This window comes from Phyllobates terribilis, unplaced genomic scaffold, assembly GCF_046119375.1.
Source record: "Phyllobates terribilis strain yellow unplaced genomic scaffold, ASM4611937v1 Scaffold_11__3_contigs__length_659146591, whole genome shotgun sequence".
Classification (NCBI taxonomy): domain Eukaryota; kingdom Metazoa; phylum Chordata; class Amphibia; order Anura; family Dendrobatidae; genus Phyllobates; species Phyllobates terribilis.
The window spans coordinates 220,272,660-220,299,193 of NW_027362771.1; the positions used below are offsets into that span (position 1 = coordinate 220,272,660).

General features: G+C 42.3%; 1 protein-coding gene across 2 annotated transcripts in view; it reads right to left on the bottom strand.

The window, feature by feature from the left end:
• CPED1 (cadherin like and PC-esterase domain containing 1) overlaps positions 1-26,534 on the bottom strand; it is a 581,247-nt gene that overhangs the window by 12,643 nt on the left and 542,070 nt on the right. For both annotated transcript variants that reach the window (XM_073652067.1, XM_073652068.1), the window contains one exon: positions 1,961-2,107. In XM_073652067.1, the coding sequence (XP_073508168.1) occupies positions 1,961-2,107 (147 nt within the window). The remainder of the gene's footprint in view (positions 1-1,960; positions 2,108-26,534) is intronic.

Sequence of the window (26,534 nt, forward strand, 5' to 3'; positions counted from 1 at the left end):
TGTCACCAGTAAAGACCCTGAACTACACAGTACCGTCTCCGAGTGGTTCCTGCTACCCCCATCATCCACGTCGGCTGCCCTGAGGCCATACCCCTCCCGTTGGGGGTTATACCACCACGCTGCATAATCTCACCACCGGCCTCAGCGGTCTGCCCTGCAGCGGCGGCTCCAAAGCTGCATTCAACGGGTGGCATAGTCGTCCTACATCTACTGCTAAATACAGCGCCACTTAGTTTGACTCCCTGGGCACGGACCGGATCACCGCCACGAGACTACAACCCTCAACAGATCCGGCTCCGGGTAAGCTCCTGCGTGCGCAACGCAGCGCGACACAGGCCCAGGGGCGCGTCACTATGACCTCCTTTTCTCCAGAAATCTGGATTTCCCTTCAGCAACAGATTTTCAGTCCAACAGACTAACAGCTTTAAAAGGGTCATGCCTGCTCTGCCAGACGTCTATAAGGTGTCCTAATATTTTGAGAGGCTCTGATACTATCTGGTATACTTGGTAATCTGTTGCAACCTGCGACTTACATTAGCTGTGCCGGTTCTGATTTTTGGACACAGCACAATTACGTGTAGGCACATCACAGTGCTAGCTTGGGCTTTCTCTATCTCACATGTTTACGCTCAGCATCGTTCACAAAACCACTGAGATTGTCACGTATAGATTGTCATTACTCACATTCCTGCAGCGTCAGCAGTAATAGGCTAGGACAGCTGGCGTTGATGCATTTTCTGTGTGGTGAACATGTGGCCTTAGGAAAGGGTGCACACTACAAATATGTTCAGTGACTTGGACTTCCTAAATCTGTGTATCTTAGCGAGTGACTTCTGTAGAAAGTGTTGTTTGCACTGATCCATGCTCTGTAATGACCTGCACATTGACAAGTCCAACAGCTATGTAATCTCATTTAATGGGATGGTGCATCATAAGATATTGCCTTACATTTTATAGTGTTAGAGCAGAAAATATCATCTGGCTGAGACCTTGAGGCGAGACCCCAATGTTCACTAGATTATAGAGAGAACAGTATCAACACTAAACTTTTCTCCTTTTCTTAAAGTGTTTGCACCAAGTTTTGACATTAGCTTCTGATCTCAAAATAGGGCATTCGTTTCTAATTATTGAAGGTCGGACCGCTTGGAGCATCACCGATCCTAAAAATGAGGCTCTGAAGAGCCCCATCTAAGTGGAGTGGAAGTCAAACATGCGCACCTCTGTTCCATTAATTCTTGATGGGAGTGCCAAAGATCAGCCAAACTCAAGACCCGGCTATCTTCAGCCGGCCCATTAAAAACTAATGGAGCGGAGGTGACATGTCTGACTTTCGCTCCATTCAAACTGGGCTCTTCAAAGCATCATTCTCAGGAATGGGGAGGATACCACCAGTGAGACCCCCGGAGACCACAAAGTTATCCACTATACTATGGATAGGGGATAACGTCCAAATTTGGTAAAAACCTCTTCAAATTGTAGGCAGATGTACCTAAATGTCTAAAGTGTGAAAATACCTCTAATAGGCATGCACATAAGTGTCACAGAAACACAGAGTAATAGAGTGACAATTTTCTTATTTGTGTAATTAATTTTTTTGTATAATGTAATTTACCTATTTATTAAGTACTGATTATTATCTAATCTTATATCTTATAATAATCAGCCATGTCATGATGAGACATTCGGTTAGTAGAGGTCTTGTAGTTGGGCCTCCAATGATCTTGGGAATGAGGGGATCTAGTTCTTTATTTTTAGAGGTGCCAGGGTGAGCCATCTATACCCAAATTAATTGAGATTATAGAAATGCACGAGTGCCCTCATTCAATACGGCCTCTGATCTAACGATATGACATATCTGATAGAAATATTGTTATATGCTGCCATCAATATGTGAACCTATTGAATTATTTGTACACAATCAATCCAACATTGTAAGAGGGAACATGAAAATGATAAATACCTCATGAAAGTGACAGCCACATTTTCCTTGCAGGAATTCCTTATAACGCCCCATAGTAATACTGAATGTATCGACTACTTCATAACCATATAGTTTAGCTGTCTTCAGGATGAGACTATTTTCATCAGATAACTGACTTATTTGGATCTGTATTGAAAATTACAAAAAAAAAGAGATGCTGTAACTCTTGGATACAGTTATGGAACAGAAAGCCATGCATTGCTCATAATTTATTTTAATGGTTAATCACATCTTCATAGATTGACATTATCAGATAGAGCTTGTAAGTTAACTGCAATTTACTGCTTAGTAAAATTTGAAGACGTTCTTGAGATTTTAAAACTTTTGTTTACAGTTCGTTGCTTAGGAGACCGACCACTGCTTCTGTCTAACTTGTAAGCATTGCACTTAGGAGGTAACAGCATGCTCCAGAGATCTAGTTTCAAACAGTGCTTATAAAGTTATTAAAAGTTTGTGGTTCGTACTGGACAGTCAGTGTCCGGTGCTAAACGCCGAACATGGACTTCTCCCGGAAATCCGTTGCAATGTTCTTAAGTCCGTTGCAGAGAGAGAGAGAATTTCCAGCTCAAAAGTTTGGGTCCTCATTGTTTTCAATGGGGTTCGGGTTCTGGTTCAAGTTTGGGTACAGTTCTGGCACCAGAACCAAACTTTGGAATAAAGTTCAGGTCATGTACTAGAACCCAAACTTCAACGGGTACGCTCAACCCTACTTATAAGCACAATATAAAAGTGCTTGTAATTTAAAAGCAGTCTGACACCCATTTATGAAGATGGTAATAACTCTTTAAGTCAAGAGATAGCTTGGGCATAGGAATATCATTGATAGAACAGAGAACTATTCACATTATTGTGAATTTAAAGGGGTTGTCTCACAACAAGAAATCGTATTCTAACAACCTTTAGGGCAAAATGGGCGACCCATTCAAAATTCACAGGTATGTGCCAGAATAGAAAGCCACATTGTAAGACTCTGCCTTTCCATGTATTGTTTGGATGCACTTGATTGTATTCATATGTATGGCTAACATGCATGCTACAGTACTACATTTATCCTGTAGAAAATAGCTAGCCTTAGACGTGGCTTACCCTGACGATAACAGCAGATCACTAGGTGTAAAAGAAGTTAAGGCCCATTACAATGAGCTGATCATCGCATTGGTTTATTTTCAAAGGGAACCTGTCACCTGACTCTTGCTGCCTAAGCCTTGCGCAGCATGAATCAAATCCTGGCTGCATGATTGCAGCCTGTTATATTTTTCTCTGAAATGCTCTGGCGTATCAGAGAAAATATGCTTTAAGTATCCAGCCAAGGACCATAGTCGGAGACGAGACTAGTCTTGTGCCATCTTCAGTCGGCTCTTCCCAACTCCTCTTGATTTCATTGATAAGCCTGTCGCTATAGGATAGACCTGTTAATCGACTCTAGAAGCTCTGGGAAGAGCCGGTAGGGAGCAAAGCTAGACTAGTCTCATCAACGGCTACGATGTTTTACTCCTTCACCCCTGACCCTGTTTTCACTTTTCTGACTAGGTCAAATTTTATATAGTTACATATAGTTTCATAGTTACATAGGTTGAAAAAAGACCAAGTTCCATCAAGTTCAACCTTCCTCCCCCAATTGTACAATTTGTCACTAATTTAACTATAACCCACAATGTTGTGCACTGAGGAAATCATCCAGCCCCTTTATAAAAGCTGTTAAGGTGTCAGCCATCACTACCTCTTGTGGTAGGCATTCCACAGTATGACTGCTCTAACTGAAAATAACCCTTTCCTATTTAGCTGATGGAATCGCCTTCTTCGACCCTAATGAGTGTTCCCTAATCCTTAGTATGGTCTTTGGTAGGAATAAGTCATGTGATAATCCTTTGTACTGACCACACATATATTTGTACATGTAAATGAGATCTCCTCTGAGGAGTCGTTTTTCTAAGCTAAACAAGCTCAACTTTTCCACCCACTCATCATATGAGAGGCCACTGACTCTAACTTCTGAATATCCTTTTTAAAATGTGGACCCCAAAACTGTATCCCATATTCTAGATGTGGCCTCACAAGTGATCTATAAAGGGATAACAATACATTGGGATCAGAGGATTTTATCTCTCTTTTTATTCACCCTAAAATCTTGTTTGCTTTTGCAGTTGCTGCTTGACATTGAGTACTGCTGCTCAGCTTACTTGTAACCAGAATGCCCAAGTCCTTCGAATGCCCGTTCTGTAGTCCCGAGTACACTCCCATTTAATGTATATGCAGCAGTAGGATTACTCCTTCCTAGGTGCATTACTCTACATTTATTAACATTAAATCTCATTTGTCAATTGTATACCCAAGCAGTCATCTTATCCAGATCGTTTTCTAATATTGTACAATTCTGACCAGCGTCACTTTATAAGGTAATAACTCTGAAATGCTTCAACATGTCCCAGTAATTCTCAGACTGTTTTTTCGTGACATATTGTACTTCATGGTAGTGGTACATTTTGGTCGATATGATTTGCATTTATTTATGAAAATATCAAAAATTTGCAATTTTCAAGCTCTGAATTTTTATGTCCTTAAAATAAATAGTTATACCACACAAAATAGATAATAAATAACATTTACCACATGTCTACTTTACAGCAGCATAATTTTTGTAACATAATTTTGTTTTTGTTTGTAAGTTAGAAGGGATAAAAGTTCATCAGAAATTTTTAATTTTTCCAACAAAATTTACAAAATCTATTTTTTTAGGGACTACATGACATTTGAAGTGATTTTGAGGGGCCAATGTGACACAAATTACTCAAAGGTGACAGCATTTTAAAAATCTGCACCCCTCAAACTGCTGAAAACCATATTCAAATAGTTTATTAACCCTTTATGTGCTTCACAGAAATTAAAGTAATGTGTAAGGCAAAAATGAAAATTTTAATTTTTCTCACAAAAAGTTTGCTTTAGCCTAAAATTTTTCATTTTCACAAGGGTAACATGAGAAAATGAGCCATACAATTTGTTGTGGAATTTCTCCTGAGTACCTCATATTTGGTGGAAAACTACTGTTTGGGCGCACGGCTGGGCTCCAAGAGCACCATTTCACTTTTGGAGTGCAAAATTCGCTGGAATAGATAGCAGGTGCCATGTTGCATTTCCTGAGCCCCTGATGTGCCTAAACAGTGGAAACCTCCCACAAGTGACCCCATTTTGGAAACTATGCCCTTCAAGAAACTTATCTAGAGATAAGGTGAGCACCTTGATTCCACAGGTGCTTCACAGAATTTTATAATATTATTGAGCCATGAAAATGAAAAACATTAATTTTTCCCATAAGAATGTTGATTTAGCCCCAAATTTTTCATTTTAAAAAGGGTAACAGCACAAAATGGACCCCAATATTTTTTTGTGCAATTTCTCTTGAGTACACTGATACCTCATGTTTGGTGGAAAACTATGGTTTGGGCTCAGAAGGGCTCGAAGGGGAAGGAGCGCCAACTGAATTCTGGAGTTCAATTTCGGCTGAAATAGATTGCATATGCCATATCACATTTGAAGAACCCCTGACCTGCCAAAACAGCAGGAACCCCCACAGGTGATCCCATTTTGGAAATTATACCTCTCGAGAAATTCATCTAGGGGTGTAGTGAGCATTTTTAATCCTCAGGCGATTCACAGAATTGTATAACATTGGCCTGAGTAAATGGAAAATTACCATTTTTTCCACTAAAATGTTGCTTTAGTCCCAATTTTTTAATTTTCAAAAGTGATAATAGAAGAAAATGAATGGTTACATTATTTGTGCAATTTCTCCTGAGTACACCAATAGCCCATATGTGGCCCAAAACTACTTTTGAGGCACAGTGCAAAGCTCAGAAGGGAAATAGCACCATATTTGAGTTCCAGATTTTGCTGGAATGGTTTGAGGGTGCAATGTCACATTAGCAGAGCCTCTGATGTTCCAGAACAGCAGAACCCCTCAATAAGTGAGATTTTACAAACTATATCCCAAATAGAGATGAGCGTTGTTCTACTCGAACTGTTCGCCAATCTCAAATTCGAGCTGTTTTGGGCGGTGTTCGAGCCGGTCGGCGAACACGAACAATTTGAGAAAAATTCGGCTGTTCGAGGTTATGTTCGATAACTGTTCGTGCACCAAAATCATAACTGGATTTTTTCTCAGTAATGATGAAAATTAATGTTAATACGCAGTTTGAGTGTACAGCGGGGCGGGGGGAGGGGCAGGGGATGGATCTCTGCAGGAACAATGAAGATCTCCATTTTTTTTTCTCTTTCCCGCATTTGCAGTGGGGAGGTGCAATCTGTCAGCCTATCAGCAGCGCACACACGGAGCGAAGTGCTTTTTTTCACACAAGCAAGGGCATGTGTGATTGGCAGTGTATGTCACATGTCCTTGCCCTATAAGACCAAGCCATTTTCCCCGTCGCCACCATTTTCTCACTGCTGCAGCTGCGTGTTAGACGGCACCGCTGTTGCTGTGTGCGCTATACCTTGTTAATTTCAAGCCAATTTTCGCACAAATATACAGATAGCTTGGGAGTAGGGAATAGTTGTGATTGCAGTCCTTTTAAGGACTAGGTTACAGCATTTCCTACGACTTTTATCAGGCAGGTCTGTGCTCTTAAATAGATAGATTGTGGGAGTAAAGACTAATTGTAATTGGAGTCCTTTTCAGGACTAGGTTACATCAGTTCCTATCAGTTTTTGCCAGGCAGGTCTGTGCCAGTGCTGTGCAAGTTTTTTTCACAGCATTTGGCTGAATCTAGCAAAGCTAATCCTTTTTGGCCTATTGCAGAGTGTGTTAGTCAGTGGAGTAGCCTATCTGTGTTGCAAGATATACCACCTGTGTATAGAATACCAATTTTTTTACTGCACCTAGTGAAGTAAAATCTTTTGGGCATAGCATCATTCTATTAGTCCATCTATACTGACCTCCATCAGGTTGCAAACTGAATATAATTTTTTTCTGCATCTAGCTCTGAAAAAATATTTGGGCTTCTAGCGGTGTGTGGGACTTGGTCTATTAGTCCATCTATACTGACCTCCATCAGGTTGCAAATTAAAAATAATTTTTTTCTGCATCTAGCTCTGAAAAAATATTTGGGCTTCTAGCAGTGTGTGGGACTTGGTCTATTAGTCCATCTATACTGACCTCCATCAGGTTGCAAATTAAAAATAATTTTTTTCTGCATCTAGCTCTGAAAAAATATTTGGGCTTCTAGCAGTGTGTGGGACTTGGTCTATTAGTCCATCTATACTGACCTCCATCAGGTTGCAAATTAAAAATAATTTTTTTCTTCATTTATCTCTGAAAAAATATTTGGGCTTCTAGCAGCGTGTGGGACTTGTTCTATTAGTCCATCTATACTGACCTCCATCAGGTTGCAAATTAAAAATAATTTTTTTCTGCATCTAGCTCTGAAAAAATATTTGGGCTTCTAGCAGTGTGTGGGACTTGGTCTATTAGTCCATCTATACTGACCTCCATCAGGTTGCAAATTAAAAATAATTTTTTTCTGCATCTAGCTCTGAAAAAATATTTGGGCTTCTAGCAGTGTGTGGGACTTGGTCTATTAGTCCATCTATACTGACCTCCATCAGGTTGCAAATTGAATAAAAAAAATTTCTGCATCTAGCTCTGAAAAAATATTTGGGCTTCTAGCAGTGTGTGGGACTTGGTCTATTAGTCCATCTATACTGACCTCCATCAGGTTGCAAATTGAATAAAAAAATTTTCTGCATCTAGCTCTGAAAAAATATTTGGGCTTCTAGCGGTGTGTGGGACTTGGTCTATTAGTCCATCTATACTGACCTCCATCAGGTTGCAAATTAAAAATAATTTTTTTCTGCATCTAGCTCTGAAAAAATATTTGGGCTTCTAGCAGTGTGTGGGACTTGGTCTATTAGTCCATCTATACTGACCTCCATCAGGTTGCAAATTAAAAATAATTTTTTTCTGCATCTAGCCCAGCCAATAGTTTTGGCCTAATACCACAGTTTGGCCACTCAGCTCTGCTCGGTTACCATCCATTGTTTTTTTCTGCAAACAACTCCAGAGTTGTGAATTAGTTAACCACCAAAATGAGTGGAAAAAGGCCTGCTGCTGGTGGAAAGGGGAATAGGCGTGTTGGGAAGGGGAAAAAAGGTTGTGTCTGTGGGGTAGGTGCAGAAGAAAGATCATCTTCCAGCCAAACTAAAATGTCTACTTCTTTTAGCGGACAATGTGATAAGATCCCTTTCTTACGGCCACGCCAATCGCTACAAATTCCAGATGAGGCACAAAAACAGCAGGTGCTTCAACGGATATCAAGTGCTCCTTTAAGTGGGCTCTCCTCCACATCAACTTCAACATCACAAATACTCCAGTCCTCAAAGGTGTCACCCAAATCGCACTTGCTTCCTCACAGCTCCCAAATCTCCAGCTGCCCGTCTGAGTATGAGGTAGAACAGATGGTTGAGTCTGCAGAGCTGTTTACTCATACTATAGCCTGGGAATCAGAGGTCGACTCCAGCGCTTCTGTGAATCCAGACGAGGAAATGATCTGCACTGATGCCCAGAATCTTTATGAGTCGGATCCAGGACCAGACGCAGAAGGTTCTGACCATAATGTAGACCCTCATTCCCAAACTGTAACTCCTGTTGGTGGAGACAATGAGGAAGACGATGATAAGACTCAAATACCTGATTGGAGCGACAACTTTAGTTTTTTGTCAGGGCAGGAACAGGTTGGCTCTGAGGACGACGGGTGTGATAACGCACAGGGTGATGATGATGAGGTCGGAGATCCCACTTACTGTCAACCCACAGTCAGCCAAGAGATGAGGTCAGCAGAGGAGGTGGAGGAAGATGCTAGTGACGACGAGGTCAGGTTGCGCCTTCCTGGACAGAGACGTAGTACTGGAAGCACGTCAACAACTGCATCCTCAAACACAACTCTGCCTCTCACCACAAGTCGTGGTGGCTCTTCAGGTCGCATGGGTGCTAAGCCTTGCATAGCCTGGGCATTTTTTCAGATCGATAAAGATGACCCAACTCGTGTTATCTGTAACATTTGTCAGCAAAAGCTAAGTAGAGGCCAAAAAATACATAGTTTGAGTACTTCATGCATGAACCGGCACATGGACATGAAGCATAAGTTGCAGTGGGAAGCTCAGTGTGCTACAATGCGGCCTAGCCGGCCGGGCCAATCACCGTCTGCCATATCTTGTGCATCCGCGGCCTCTTCATCCTCTGTGACTGGGGGACAGCAGTCACACCTGTTTTGGGGCGCAGACCTGCCACCTCTTTACCCGCAACAGCCAGCGTGATTGGCAGGTCATCATTTTCTTTGGAGGTGGTAACACCAGCTGGTGTTGAGCGCTGTCCGACATCGATAGCACCACCTTTGGATCAAGGCAACCTAACATGTCCGCCTGCATCTTCCTCACAGACCGGCAGTTTGCCGGGGACACCCTTATCAACCCCGTCTAAGCACAATAGCCAGCCCTCGGTCCCTCAGATGTGGACAAGTAAAAGACCATTTCCTCCTAGCCATGAGAAAGCTAAGAGGTTGAATTTCACCATCTGCAAGCTCTTGGCTACAGAAATGCTGCCTTTCCGCCTGGTGGACACAGAGGATTTTCGAGACCTTATGTCCGTCGCAGTGCCCCAGTACCAGATGCCCAGTCGGCACTACTTCTCAAAGAAAGGTGTGCCTGCGCTCCACCAGCATGTCGCACACAACATCACCGCTTCTTTGAGAAACTCTGTGTGTGACAGGGTGCATTTCACCACAGACACTTGGACGAGTAGGCATGGACAGGGGCGTTACATGTCGCTGACTGGGCACTGGGTAACTATGGTGACAGCAGGACAAGGGGCTGCTGTCCAAGTCTTGCCGTCCCCACGAGTTGTGCGTCAATCCTCTTTATGTCAAAGTTCCTCCACTGCTTCTGCCTCCTCAACCTCCTCTCGGTCTTCCACCTGCACCCAAAGCCTGTCTGGTCATGCCACAAGCTTTCTAACTGCGCAGAAGGGATCCTGCACACCTCCTTACTATGCTGGCAGTAGGGCTCAACGTCATCAGGCGGTTTTTACATTGAAATGTCTGGGAAATGTGAGTCACACAGCTGAGGAGTTGTGGTCAGCTCTGGAGAACCAATTTCATGAATGGTTGTCTCCACTGGACCTGAAACCAGGGAAGGCCGTGTGCGACAATGCTGCAAACCTGGGTGCGGCCCTTCGCCGGAGCAATGTCACACACGTGCCTTGTATGGCTCACGTGTTGAACCTGGTTGTCCAGCAATTTTTAGCCCACTATCCCAGACTAGATGGCCTTCTGCAGAGGGCACGGTCGCTGTGTGCTCACTTCCGCCGTTCGCATCCCGCAGCTCAGCGACTTACATCTCTACAGAAGTCGTTGGGCCTGCCACTTCACCGGCTAAAATGCGATGTGCCTACCCGGTGGAATTCAACTCTGCACATGTTGCAGCGACTGTGGCAGCACCGACAAGCCCTGGTGCAATACGTTCTGACGTATAGCCTGGGCCAACGAGATTCAGAGGTGGGGCAAATCACGCTGGAGGAGTGGTCTCAGATCAGGAACCTATGCACCCTTCTGCACAGTTTTGAAATGGCGACGAAGATGTTTAGTGCTGACGATGCCATTATCAGCATGACTATTCCGGTGATTTACATGCTGGAGCACATGTTAAACAGAATTCGGAGTCAGGTGGTGGCACAAGAGGAGGTGGAGGAAGTAGAGGAGGAGGAGTTGTATGCGGAAGGGCTAACATCTGCAAGGTCCAGACGGTCGGCAGCACCAAGGCGGCAGGCAGGTGAGGGTGGGGGAGATGGTTTTACCAGGGCGCATGGTAGCAGCCAAACTAGTGAGGAAGGTGCAGGAGCCCAGGAAGAAGTGGAGGACGAACTGATGGAAGACTCATCAGATGAGGGAGACCTTGATCACATTTCTGTTGTGCGAGGTTGGGGGGAGAGGACAGAGGAAGGAAGCATGATTGTTACCTCGCCACCAACACAACAGGGACTTGGTGCTCCTGGATGCGCAACACACATGAGTGCCTTCTTGCTGCACTACCTGCAACATGACCCTCGAATTGTGAGAATTAGAAATAATCCTGACTACTGGGTTGCCACACTGTTAGATCCCCGGTACAAAAATAAATTTGCAGAAATTATTCCTGCCATAGAAAGGGATGCACGCATGCAGGAGTATCAGCAGAGACTGTTGCAGAATCTTACATGTGCTTTTCCACAAAATACCAGTGGTGCACGTAGTGAATCTCACAGTTCCAACTTGCCAACCGTGGGACCGTCAAGTGTTCAGCACTCAAACCGTAACAGAACCACAGTATCTGCTGGTAACATCAATTTTGCGGAATCATTTCACCACTTTTTTAGCCCATCCTTTGCAAGGCCACAGGAGACAAGAAGTCTGACACATAGTCAACGCCTAGAGACGATGGTACAGGAGTATCTCCAAGTAAACATTGAAGCCACGACTGTGTCACTGGACCCTTGCTCTTTTTGGGCTTCCAATCTGGATAAATGGCCGGAGCTAGCCACTTACGCCTTGGAGATCTTGTCATGCCCCGCAGCCAGCGTTCTGTCTGAACGTGTGTTCAGCGCTGCTGGTGGTGTGCTGACAGATAAGCGCACGCGGCTCTCCACTGATAATGTAGACAGACTCACGTTCATAAAGATGAACAAATCATGGATCCGAAACGACTTTTCTACCCCTGTGTCATCCTGGGGAGAGTAAAAGCTTGATGATTGGTTAAAATCACCCTACCAACCGTTTTAAGCTTTCAAATTACTAATCATGTTTATCTGTATCTTGACTGGAAAATAATTTGGGCTTTGTAGCAGTGTGCAGCACTGATCCTATTAGGCCATCTATAATAAGCTTCACCAGATTTAAAATTAAAAATAATTTTTAGCTGCATCTAGCCCGGAAAATAATTTTGGGGCTCCGAGATGCGCAAGACACATAAGTGCCTTCTTGCTGCACTACCTGCAGCATGACCCTCATATTGTCAGAATTCGAAGTAATCATGACTACTGGGTTGCCACACTCTTAGATCCCCCAAACTTTTCGATCAACCTTTTCATTTTAATAAAGACCAAAAAAATGGTCATTTTTGAAATTATAAGCATTAGCAGGTTGTTAGAAACTGAAATCAAACAGTTTTCAACTCAAAACTTTATTCTAGGTGATGTTACATTTTCACATAGGACCCCTTGTTCGAAAGGAGCTTCTGAACTCTCTCGTCCATTGAATTTGTCAGGTTTTGGATGGTTTCTGCTTCAATTGTTTTGCATGAGGACAGAATACCCTCCCAGAGCTGTTGCTTAGATGTGAACTGCCTCCCGCCATCATAGACACTCCTTTTAATGATGCTCCAAAGGTTCTGAATGGGGTAGAGGTCAGGGGAGCATGGGGGTCACACCATAAGTTTGTCCCCTTTTATGCCCATATCAGCCAGAGATGCAGATGTTTTATGTGCAGCATGAGATGGTGCATTATCATGCAGAAAAATGATCTTGCTGTGAAATACACGGTTCTTCTTCTTGAACCATGGCAGGAAGTGCTGTTTGAGAAAATCTACATACATTATGGAGTTCATCTTTAGCGCCTTCAGGGATCCTAAAGGGGCCGACAATCTCTCTCCCCATGATTCCAGCCCAAAACATTACTCCACCTCCTCCTTGTTGGCGCTGTAGCCGTGTTTGCGTGGGGTGTCCATCAACCAGCCATCCTCCACTCCATTCATCTGGACCATCGAGCGCTGCACGGCACTCATCCGTGAACAAAACAGTTTTGAAATCAGTCTTCATGTAATGTTTGGCCCACTGGAGCCGTTTCTGCTTGTGTGAAGTGGATAGAGGAGGTCGACAGGATGGCATATGCACAGCTGCAAACCTCTGAAGGACCCTGCATCTTGTTGTTCGGGGGACGTTGGAGGCACAAGCAGCTTCAAAAACTTGTCTGCTGCTATGACAAGGCTTTTTTGCCGCTGCTGTTTCAACCTGACGTAATTGCCTGTAGGAAAGAGTCCTCAATTTGCCCTTATCAGCACGCACACGTGTGTACTGTGAATCAGCTACATACTTCTTGATTGCCAAGACACTTCATCCTGATCATCGCACAATGTTGATTGTAGTCATGCCTTGACCTAAACACTCCACAATTTGTTGCTTCTCAGCAGCCGACACATCCTTTTTCTTTCCCATTTTGGCAGAAAATGTAGGCTGCTTAATAATGTGAGAGAGCCTTCTTAAGTAGTCTTGCCTTTCATTGGACACACCTGCCAAACTAATTAGCACAGGTGTCTGCAATTGCTTACAGTGATATAAAGAGCCCTGACACACATCACCATCAATGAGTTTAACTGACAAACAAACAAATTCTTCCCTTATCACTCCTAAACACTTTTTGCATAATAATTTGGAACGCGGTGTACATGTGCTTTTCCACAAAACACCAGTGGTTCACGTAGTGAATCTTACAGTTCTAACTTGCCAACCGTGGTCTGTATGGAATTGTTCAATAAAGGGCCCAAAATTAAGATAACATAGATGGGAGAGGTCTCTATGAATAGGAATTCCTAAGTATTTGATACCCTGTGAGGGCCAGGCAAAGGGAAAGTTGGACTGGATGGAATCCTATATGGATTTAGGGAGGGAGACATCGAGGGCCTCAGACTTCGCTGCATTGATTTTAAAATTTTACCATGTAACAAAGTGATCTATTTCAGCCATAACAGCAGGGATGGATATATGTGATTGAGTGATATATACTAGGACATCATCAGCAAATAGAGAGCACTTGTACTCGGTGCCTCCCACCTCAATCCACCTAATATTGGGGTTATGGCGAATTGATGAGAGCAGGTGCTCCGTCACTAGGATGTATAAGAGAGGGGACAGAGGACATCCCTGCCTTGTCCCATTGGTGATTGTGAAAGGTGATGAAAATGTTCTGACGCACCCCCTGGGCCTTGGGACACCCGGAGCCGGACACTTTTTGGTGGATGCTGGTGGTTGTAGTCTTCGTGGCGGCGATCCGGTTCCGTGGCTCAGGGCGGTCAAACCAGTGGCGGAACTATTTATGTGGTTTTGATGTTTAAATGTCCGACTACGCCACCCGTGGATTGCGGTCAGAGTGAACCGCCGCTACAGGGCAGACCGCTAAGGCTGGTGTTGTGGGTGCAGCAGAGCGTAGCATAACTCCCCACGGGAGGAGTATAGCCTCAGGGCAGTGTATGCGGAGGATGGGGGTGATGGTGCAGGGCAGCAGCAGTAACGACACGGAGTCAGTGATGCAGTTCAGGGCCTTTACTCACAGTTCTTATTATCCAGACCACGTCTGCAGGTAACGGCTGCCCACGTCGTACTGTGCTCACCAGGTGAGGGGCTCAGACAACTCCCAGATAACTTTGGAGCGCTTCACAGGACCCCCTTTGTGTGTCCTTTGTCTGGCCTTTCTTACCAACACTTCTGTCCGGCTGCCTCGGGCCTCCTCTTGGTAAACTTGGCGCCAGTTTCCCTGACCCTATGTGGTGCCTTCCTAGCGGGTGGAGCAAGGGGCTGCGCCACATAAAATGTCAGAGCCTCCGGTTTCTAGCTGAGGGTCGTTTCCTGCCTCCACTAGTTCGGGGACCGGTCTCCCCCTTTGGCCTGACCCCTCCACGCAGGTGGATTCGGGCGTGCGGTGGCGACTCGCCCGTCCGCACCCCTGGGATCCCTTCATTCCTCGTTCCTGGAGCCTTCTCCGCTCCTCTTCCTTCCTTCTCCCTCTTGCAGGCCTGGGCCTCTGTTACTAGGCCCGCCTCCGGAGCAGAGCTCATGCAGAGCCCCTGCTCCCTGCCATTTCTGCTCAGACTTCTCTGCACTGAACTAAGATGGTGCCCACCTTTTATACTCCCTTCTCAATGCACCCAGGAACTGCTTCCTCCCTGCTCCTGCACTGCAGGGTTCCCCTTCCTCAGTGTTCCCTCCCCCCACTCCAGCCAGGGACAGGGACTGTCGTGCCCATCTCAGGGGCATATTGGTCGCCCTGCCCCACGGCAATGTGGTGTAATGCATGCAGGTGTCGGGTCCTGATCCACACTCCATCCTTATCTGAGAGTGAGATATCACACCTCTGGGTGAGGTGCAATACGTCTGTAGCAACCGAGCCCTCGGTGCTACAGTTCCATTTATCTTCAGCCTAGGTGACGTATTGTGATACAGGGCCGTGATTTTGGCTATAAAAGGGTCCCCTAGACCCCTACCCCAAGCTTTTTAAGAGAATCATATATGGCGTGCCAGGAGACTCTATGGAATGCTTTCTCAGCATCCAACGAGAGTATCTACTTACAAATTTTTAACTGCATCTAGCCCAGGAAATACTTTGTGCCTAGTAGCAGTGTCTGCTAGTCAGCGGATTATCCCGGCTGTTAAGCAAGCTACACCACCTGTAGTTTGGACACTTAATTTTTTCAAAGGAAATGCTTCGGGACCACGGGATACTTAGTGAAGAGCATCAGGAGGCACCCCAAGGCATAGGGGCTGGGACTGGCACTAGGATGCCTTGCGGTGGACAGCCGAGCTCGATCCTTATAAAAGCTTTTTAACTGCAGCAGCTTTAGTGGACGCTACTGGAGCTGGAATTACGCGGCTGCTGGCATGAAACTTGCCCTCCAATAGATCCTTGTAAATGGATTTAAAGTGTATTCATTCAAATTAGAGGGACAATTTAAATTAAAAAGCTTAGAGCTGCCTCCACCACAGGGGGGCTCTCTCGACCCACCAGCGGACAGGCACCAGTATTGGGAGAGGGGGGCTGGCCGTCAGGGTTCACCGCGGCTCTGGCACAAACCCGGCGACACGGAGGTGGCACGGGCAGGAGCGGACTGGCCGTCTCGGCTTCTCACTTTTTGGATTTTAGAAGGGCATGACATGCCTATATCTGTGTCTCCCCCTCCTTTTACTCCTCCACCTCTTTTCTTTTCGCATGACTATATGTACTTGTCACTTTTCCATGTGTTAGTTGTGTCTTCTGAGCAGTTTGTCAGCTTTTGGACACCTTTGAAGGTGTTTTCTATGTGTTTCTATGTGTTTTTGTTTGCCTGCCATTGGTTTTAACGGTGTTCGAAGGTGTTCGACGAACAGTTCGACGAACAGTTCGGCGAACACACGGGTGTTCGACGAACCGAACCGAACTCGAACACTACGGGGGTGGCTCAACACTAATCCCAAACTGCATCTCCCAATAAATTAATCTAGGGGTGCAGTTAGTATGTTGAAACCACATGTGTCTCACAGAATTTTATACCATTAAGCTGTGAAGAAAGAATAATTACATTTTTACCACTAAAATTTTGTCTTAGCCCCAAGTTTTTAATTTTTATAAGGGTTAATTTAAAAAAATGGACCTCTCAGTTTGTTATTCAATTTTTTTTTAGTGCACCAATACCCTACATGTAACTGGGAACTACCTTTCAGACACAGTGAAAAGATTAGAAGGGAAGGAGCACCATATTATAGTGCAGATTTTGCTGTTATGATATGCAGGTGCCATGACCCAGTGGAAGAGCCTCTGAGGTGCCAGAACAGCAGGACCACCCCATAAGTGCTTCCATTTTACAATTTACACTTCTCAATGAATTCATCTAAGGGGGCAGTGATTATATTGAGACCACGGGTGTGTCATAAAAATTTATACCATTGGGAAATGAAGAAAAAATAATTAAATTTTTACCACCAAAATTTTTTTTTAGCCCCAGATTTTATATTTTCACATGGGGAAATAGGTAAAATTGGCACCAAAATGTGTCACACAATTTCTGCTAAACATGGCAATACCCTATGTGTGGCTGTACAGTACTGCTTAGCCACACGGCGAGACTGGGGAGGGAAAGAGCACTATTTGTCTCTTGGAGAACATTTTCGAAGAATAGTTTGCGGACTCCACATACAAAGTCCCTAAGTACCAGAAGCATAGAATCCCCACTCAAGTGACCTGTCACGCAAGGTGTGGGAAAGACTAAGTGCAACACAAAGGGAAGAGGGGAAGGAAGTCCAGACTCTAGGGAAAGGGGGAGTGGAGACCTCGTAGGCTGATCTGATATCACCCTGTCTCCCCTATCGTCCCTATATTGGTTCCTCACCAATCGCCGCACAGGAACCTAAACGCTGTATTTCCCTAGCGCTTCGCCCTGGATAGGGAAGGGGGGATGAGCACTAGTCAGTCCCCACTAACAATTAAAGACAACAAAGGAGACAAACATGGGGAAAAGTAACTTAGCTTGAGCCGACTTTAGAGAGATTACTTCTAACGTCCTCAAAGCACAAAAGAGGAAGTAAGCAGACTGCAACAGCTCCAAGCCTTCACAAGAGAATAAGTGAATATAACCAGCACCTCCCTATAGCAAACAGCAAGTATTTAAACACCCAGGCCTGGGTGTCAATTAGCAAGAGGGAGGTAGCCGCTGGTTCCTAGAGTGAGACAGCTAAGAAGGTGTCTCTAATGCCAAACGAAGAGATCTTCTGCAACCAACTGCAGGTCGACTGTCTATCACTTCTGACACACCCATGACATGACCCCAATTTGGAAATTATACCTCTCTGGGAATTTATCCACAGGTATAGTGACAATTTTGACTCCATGTGTTTTCCAGAAACAAGCAGCAGTGGATGTTGCTGAGTGAAAATTACAAATCTGCCAATGTATTGCCCATACATTGTAGTGTCCAGTGCATTGTAGTGCCCAGTATGTTGTAATGCCCATACATTATTCCCAGCTTGTGTGTCTGGAGACATACACTCAGAAATTAAGCGGTATCTTATTGCAACAGAAATGCCAAATATGTGGACACTGAATGTGGTTTAAGCTCACTGTGGGGCTCAGAAGGGAGGGGGACATTTGGATTTGTAAGCACAAAATTTGCTGGATTCTTTTGGGAGGTGAGAAATTGTAGTGCTTTTCCAGAACCTTTGTGCTACCAGTAATGTGGAAACCCTTATATTTCCATTGAAAGGTGATGGACCTGAGTGGAGACTGAGTGGAGATTTTATTCTAAATCTATAAATGACGGGATTCTGATGAAACCCCTGAGGGATCCATTCACTATAATGATGCAGCAGAGTTACTCTAAACTCTATATCCAATGTTGGGAAGGGGTTAAAGGATATTTTCTCTGAAACTCTGAAGTATTCCAGAAGTAATTATACATGGCTGCAATTGTACAGTCAGACTCTGATTCATGCTTCCTGTGGTTTGGGCAACATGAATCAGATGACTGGTTCCCTTTAAAAATGAGTTGTCTTCATAAGCTCTTAAAAGAATGTATAATTAATATCTTTTTGGTGGAGAGTGGTATTTGCATGACCGGAATTTACGGTTTACATTGCAGGACCTTAGGTATCCATGGTTACGACCACTAGCAACTAGCTTACTGTCACTATATCGGTGATCATAACCATGGATACCTAAGGTCCTGCATTGCCTGCATATGAAAAAAGACACATAGTGAATCAGAAAAACTATACTATATTTCTAATTGTAGGTATTTGCTAATATTATTATTATTACACATACTCCATATTGGGATAGGATATTGGAGATGGGAATACCCCTTTTAATCTCTCAGCAGCTAACTTCTAACTGCAAGTCTCACAATTCTGTCTCTGACTTTCTGGTAATGACCCGGCTTGGGGACCCTTCTCTCCACTATCTAACTCCACTGGCCAGCAGTCACTCCATGCACATAACCCAGAGGCCCTGCATAAGTCCAGATCCCTGTATAGGGGTTAAAGGGTGAAGGCTATTATTCTCCTGAGAGCTTCTAAATTGAATGGCTTGGGCAAAACCTTTCTGTAGAAGCCCTATTAAGAGCTGCCAAGATATCATAAACAGAGCTTCATTACAGGTTCCTCTTCGTGTTAAAGAGCTTGAAAAGGATTGGAAATAGTCTTGATAGACCTCAGAGTGTCATACACATCTATTCATGGCTATTTGAGGCTTGGAGCTATACTTTCAATTCCCGAAAAATCGAATTGCTGCAAATCAATTTTTTTAAATGATTTGTCAAAGCTGGCAAATTCAAATTTCAAAAGATTCACTGATCTCTAGTGTTTATGAATACATTCCTAGTGACCTTTCTTTAGGAAATAACATTTGTTTGTATAGGGAGGTAATCTGTAGCACAATAAAATGGCTGCAACGTATTGTAAGATATCTGCAGGTCACAGCAGTGAAGCTTATTACTGCTCATGCTCAAAGGCTCCTAGAATACTGATTTTCTTCATAATGAAATTATTTCTTTTTTTTAATTGGAGAACTCCTTTAAGAACAGTAAAAGCTCATGATATCACTTAAAGAGTTACATTGATCATTGTTGAAGGGATAAGACATTTTTTAGACAAACTAATCTGTAAAATGAGGAAAAAGAATGTCTGTAAAATGAAATGTACAATCAATACCCAAAAGTTGCAACATTGTAAAATGTACTTAGCCTGGCAGTAAACAAATTGATTCTGGAAATGAGAGAATAGAGATGTCAGCAAATTCTCTGATCAGACAATCAGCGCTGTCTCCAGTCCTCTGTACAGGAAGAAGCGGATGACCTTCAGTGGATTCATGGAATTAGTTTTGTCGGAGTTTGTGATGGGATTTTCCCTAATTAGCAATAAATAAAAGCATCCCAGATGTCACAATCACATCAGACATAAAAAGAAAGATTTCTACCTGTCAAGTGGTATGATGTGACTAGAACAGATACCAGATGGAAATCTTCAAGCCTGTTCACAAGATGTCAACATTTGTGTTGGGATCTAGTCTACAGTGTGTATCTTCAGGGCTTGTAATACATGCTTCTGATTTTGAATATGCTTCCAATTACTGGTCTTTCCATTGGTTACTGGGTAAACAGAACCAGGGTTTTAGTTTTTTTTCCCTCTGCTGTTGGGTGATTGCTGACGCTGAAGAGACTTATCCAACAGAAATCACTCCAACACTATTTGTCATCCCAAATATCTGTGTCCTCTGATAACATTACATTTTTGAAGACCAAGGAAACGTTTGCCCAATGTGCTGCAATATGTAGGATTTCAATGTGATCATTATGTGTTGTACCTAGAGCACTACTACAACGATACCCTAGTGACATCTGACATATCAGTATGCCATCAGCAGAGATCTGGACCAGCTAAGGGTGATGTGCATAACAAATTACATAAACAGATGATAACACGTGAATTCATTTCATGATGATTAGCAGATTCTTTGGTAAAATCTGTTTTTAGAGAAGCCAGATTTTCCGTTCAGAACCGAGACATGACATGACAGTTGCTGTTTATAAAAGTCTATGGATAGGGGAGGGTGAGAGAGGAGCTAGAGACAGAAGCGGATACGGACAAGTTCATCCAACAGTTAAAAAGCCGATGACTTCTGGATTCTATACTCCACTATACCAAAAAAAACTACCTCCACTTTGTTTATCTCAAGCTACCCTAGAATTACAATATCTTATTATTGCTGTTATTTTTTAAGCTTGGCATATTCATGAAGCATAGATTTGGCAATATTACTGTAACATGTTAAAGATCGCATCTTCATATTTCATAACTCTCTTTTCTTGCTTCATTCTTTTGAATGTTTCTAACAGTACATCTGCAAATAATGTTTTGCTTATGGTTTTCTCTAAACAGCAGTGTGAATAATTTGCATTTATTTCTCTGTAAAGTCCAAGTTACGACAATGTAAAGAAGGTAAGATGACAACATAATTTTTCCTTTGTCCTTTTAAATGTTTTTATGGTGTCTGTTCTAAAGTATAATCCTAGTTATTCTTCCGACAACATAGGCTGATATTTGTCTGGGTACGCTTTAGTTCTGATTCCTCCAAGCAATGTGATCTCTGTTTCAGATATTGTATGTTTTCCTGGTGGTGTGGTTGCAATCAAAATGTCACAGACATAGCACAACATATTACCAAGCAAATTATGTGATCCTAAAGTGTCTGCAAAAATGTAATTGATATTCCAGTCACCATATCCATATGTAACAGTACTGATTCTCTTAAAAAGTGAATGTAATGCAATATCGAGTCCTCAGATATTCCCATGGACCTATAGATATTTGCCAGACTAAGATAAGGAAAGTATTTTACTTTTATGTCAATTAATTTGACGGTAGGCTCATCATCTGGAGAACAGTTTGATTAGGTGTGTAAGCATATGCAGTGATGGTTGAATCTTTCAAAAGTTCAACTTTAACTTTGAAAAGTGTTCAAAACTGGAACTACAACTGGTCTTGGTGTGTGCGTCTGATGTTGGGATGTATCTAGAACAGGGCTACTGGATCATGCATGCTGGGTTCCAGGAAAGAATATGGTGTTGATATGCCTCTTTGCCTAATATATTGCCTATAGGCCAGGTTCAGACCAGAGTATAAAAGACTGTCCGATTTTCATCCAGAAAACAGAGACGTATTGTCATCCGTCTGCTATCCATGTGACATCCGTATGGCATCCGTATACACATCAACATTTTAAAATATACATGATCAGATACATTTTCCTAGGTAATTAATGGCAATTTATTCGTAAATATCAGATGCGTTACGGATGATCCATCGATTTTTACTCGCACAGCACACTTCAATATAATCTGCTCCTCTGCACGAGTCCTTAGATATAGGACTAAACCTTTTTCCAGGGTTAAGGAAATCCAAGCTATGGGGTATTCCTTGCTTCACGAGTGCTAAAGCTGATGTGAATGTATACAGTATAAATTTCTTACTATAGAAATGCAAAATAAATATTTATTTGTACTTCATAAAGATATAAAATGAATTTCATATTTTTTTCTACGATATCAAATATATGTTTGCATGCTATAGCGCTACAGAGTGATACTTTATTTGTTGGTTTTCCTACGATATGCTATTTTTTTCATGAATGCACAGCAAACCAAAAACTATTAAACATATGGTTTACGGAAAGTCAAAATGTTGCAATGCAGAAACCTAATCACATGCGGCAGACATACTGACATCAGCTAGACTTACCTCTACTGTTTCATCGTCACCCGTGATGTTCAGGTCAGAAAGCGAGGCACAGACATAATACATGTAATGTATTTAGCATAGAGCCATGGATTGCTGATTATATCTCCATCCAGACTATATAGTAGTTATACATAGGTCATATATATGTGTGTGCCTAAGGAGACAGTTTAGGGCTTGCTTAATGCCATGTAATTTGGTATCACTTAAAGTGATGTAATTCTCCTGAATGGAGACATTCTTGGTGTGTTTACTGTGTGGTTGTTTGGTCATACTGAGCAGACAGCGTCGGGAATATGTCTGCTAGTCACCTTGGATGCGTTATGTGACCACTTTTCTGTACACATGGAGCAAAGCCAGTGTTATACATATGGGCAGAATTACAATGCCATGTTATAAAATATAAGCCGTGCAACAGTCTGCAATCATTTTTTTATTTTTTTATTTGATGACTGTACTGTCAGATGTTAACCCTTTAAGACGTATTTGAATTGACATGATTATATAAATGCTAGATAGCCTGTCTAGCAAATGTACAGCGCTCAAATGTTGAACATGTGGCTTAGATTACTACTGACTTGTAACACAGACTTATATTTTACATTGAAATATACAACATATGAAAATCATTTTGATATATGCCACATGGATTCGGTTTGCCTCACGGCTTGTATTATGCAGTAAAAAGATCTGCAGCAAAATTTCAATAACGGAGATGTTTGGGTAAAATGTTGGTGGTCTGATTATGGATTTTAGTGGGGTCATATTAAGAGGCTAATTTTTAACTGCAGGCTCAAAAATAAGATATTAAATAAGTCATTTTTCAAAACGGCGTCAATTACCAATAGACCAAGAGAAGTTTGTAAATGATAAAGAGGTTGTTGAACTTAGGAGTGTTATATATCCTACTAATAAATCCCTGAGCCAGACACAACTAATTGCAAGAAGAAAATGTTAAAGTAGGTAAAAGTATCTTAGGAAAAATACTATCCCTAATGCAAACAAAGAGTCACAATTGATGTAGACCATTCAATCATTCCTTTTTGTTTCACTATGGTTAGAAGTGATGAAGTTTGGGTGAGTTGGAGCAACCTCTGGGTGCTCATTTTCAGGAGGATGCCACAGACACACATGAAGGGAAAGGGTAGCGACTGAACCTGGCTGAGGGTAGGAATAAATGTATATATATATATATATATATATATATATTTATTTATACAGTACAGACCAAAAGTTTGGACACACCTTCTCATTTAAAGATTTTTATGTATTTTCTTGACTATGAAAATTGTACATTCACATTGAAGGCATCAAAACTATGAAGCTCTTGAAGCTCATCAAGAGAATGCCAAGAGTGTGCAAAGCAGTCATCAAATCAAAAGGTGGCTACTTTGAAGAACCTAGAATATAAGACATATTTTCAGTTGTTTCACACTTTTTTGTTAAGTATATAATTCCACATGTATTAATTCATAGTTTTGATGCCTTCAGTGTGAATGTACAATTTTCATAGTCAAGAAAATACAGAAAAATCTTTAAATGAGAAGGTGTGTCCAAACTTTTGGTCTGTACTGTATATATATATATATGCTACAGTCAGTACTGGATATACATGTGAGGAGGCTATAGGCATGAATTGTATAGCATATAAAATGCTGCCTATTAAATAGGCCACCCTCTATGTCTTGTATGTACCTGTAGGCATACTTGCCAACTCCATTGGACTCCTCGCTCGAAGGGTTGGAAAAACTCCCATATGACAAATCATCCTAAAATCTCCCAGAAAGTATATTTTGGGAAACTTTAACATCATCCAAATGCACATTCAGGGTGCGTCAAAGGAGCGCGAATGGGGCATGGAGGGCGCATGGCTACATACAAAAATGTTTCTGTGTGCAATATGTTTCCTCCCAGTTGACAAGTATGCCTACAGTTAAATCCAACCCAGAATATAGTAAAACAGTTTGCACTAATATTATATTAATAATCATTATATTGTACAAGTAATCAGTGTGATGGGCCAAGTTCAGTTATACCACATCGGCTATATACATGCAGAGTGTATAAATAATGGCACCACTCACTTTTGGAGGCTGGTTCTAGTATGCCAGCTTCATTGGATGTTTATGCTGTACGTTGCACCAGTAAAGCGTGTTCTGTAATGTTGTGCTGTAACTATATAAATGAATTACATCAGCTGACATTGCATCTGATAAGATGATCTGTGACAGAAACCGGAACCAATCCAGGAGACTGTGTACTGTAAGGGAATTGGGAACAGGCATGGAACATACGCCTTTTTATCTCCAGATGTGCAGCGTTTTGTCCATTGTAGGGTTAGTCTGTAAACATGTCACTGTGGAATTATTCTTCTATGGACCATTAGTCAGTATTCTGTTGGTACTTTCATTTAATTTTAAGGGCTTAAACTGAATATCTACTTTCATTAATATTGCTATAAACTCTTCTACTCCCTTTTATGAACCCACAACTTGTATTCAAACCAGACAGACATCTCCATTCTGAACTCTTGTAATGTCTAACATAACTCAGCACAGGCCAAAGCTTAGACAAATGTATTTTTGCATACTTTTCCACAGTTCCAGTGGGTGCCGATCAAATCTATCCCCTTCATTTTGGATAATGCAGGAGCATTTCTTGATGGTTTTCACTTTTTTAAGCCATGCCACTACATATTTTATTTACAACATCAATTTCTATTTAAGACAGCAATGAGCCAACCAGGTCACATAAGACTGAGATATACAGTAGATATCTAAGCAGCCCATGGTAAAGATGGAAGCATCAGTGGACCTGGACTGCTCTATAGACATCTTGAAGTTTGGAAACATATAAATTTATTAGAGATGAGTAGATGGATCTGCAGCGAATCAGCTTTGAATCAAATTTCCTGACATTCACAGGACCCAGAAAATTTGCATAATGTGCTCAAAGTTTGCACAAATTGCAAAAATAAAAAAATAAAATGTCCAGCACCATTTCACACATTGCTGAAGATGACATCTGCCAGAGAGTAGAGTCATGATGCAAGACACGGCCATGCAGGCTTCCCTATAATGCCATGCAACTATCACATCACATGGTCTAATGCAGCCAATCAGGAGGGATTCTCACAGAGACTATAAAAGATAAGACAGGGAAGGCAGCAGCCATTTTTGTATTTTACAGCTGAGGGATAGGAGATCACAGCGCACAGCTCATCATTACAAATAGCAGATATAAAGGCCTAGAATAGAGTACTATTGCAGCACTGAAAAACATTGAAATGGGAGAATGGGAGTGGTGCTCTCAGTCTGTGAATAATAATACAAATATTCAAGTGAGAGGGAGGTGCTGGACCAGCAGAGTCAGTGTGACTGGATTGTGCTCTTGCTATTATCACGGCGGCCACAGTTCATGTGCCAGCATGATCACCTAGAGGTACTGGTATTTTCATGTCCTGAAACACCTCAGCTAAAATAATACACAAGTACGTCGAATGCTGGGAAGGGGGTTAATTAATTTGATGCATCTTTCAATTGTCATGCTCACTTGCCAGAATTGTACATCAGGCCTAGACTGGCATACATTTATATTGTTATTTACATCACTTTTGTGGTGTAACATATGATGAATTTGTTGGGTGTGCTTAGCCAAGCCCTGTCCCGCCCAAGCTAAGCCAACTTTTCAAAAAGTTTCTGGGGCTGGCCAGGACTCACGTAAAATGAGCCAAAGTCACCAAATTTTGAGAAATTTCAAACAGATCTACACTAGAATACTGCCAAAAACTGTAAGATGCATCTGCCCCAATGTATCTTTCTTTTACTAGATGGGTAAAATATGATAATGTGTTAAACCATTTTCCATAAAAAATAAGACTTGTCAGTACTGATTATTTCCCCATTTTTCTTATTTTTAAGCTACAATTCAAATGGATTAAAGAAATCCCGACACAGAAAGCATCACCAAAGCAGTTTTCAAGCTTAACAAGTCTGCATATGCAAGGATATCTTTATATTTATTACCAATAAATATTTTCACTGTGAAACATTATGGTAAAATACAAGCAACATAAATTTTACTGATGTTCATTTGTCATTAACTACTGCAGGGTTTGGTACTCACTTAGCCGCGTTAGAGGTAGGCACGGGACACTGTCTCTTTAAAATGTCCAAGACAGGTTTATTATGCTGCATAAACCGCACTTTCAGAAGTAAACAAAAGAAAGCCTTTTTCCGGCACAGTGTAACAAAAACAGAAAATAAACAGTCCAATACAATATGGCGGGGTCACCTGCTCACGGTCATGGTCAGTGTCTTTTTGGCACAGACACTGAATGAGACACTTGGTCTCCATTTTATACACACGCCCTGGGGGTGGGGATATGTGAGCAGCCAATCCCCTCCATCTCTTATGACTGCTCGAAAAAAACAGCCCTGATACACCTAATTAACACTCTCAGCACTACTTGTGCTGGAGCATGCTTTTCTGGTTTTACATCACTGA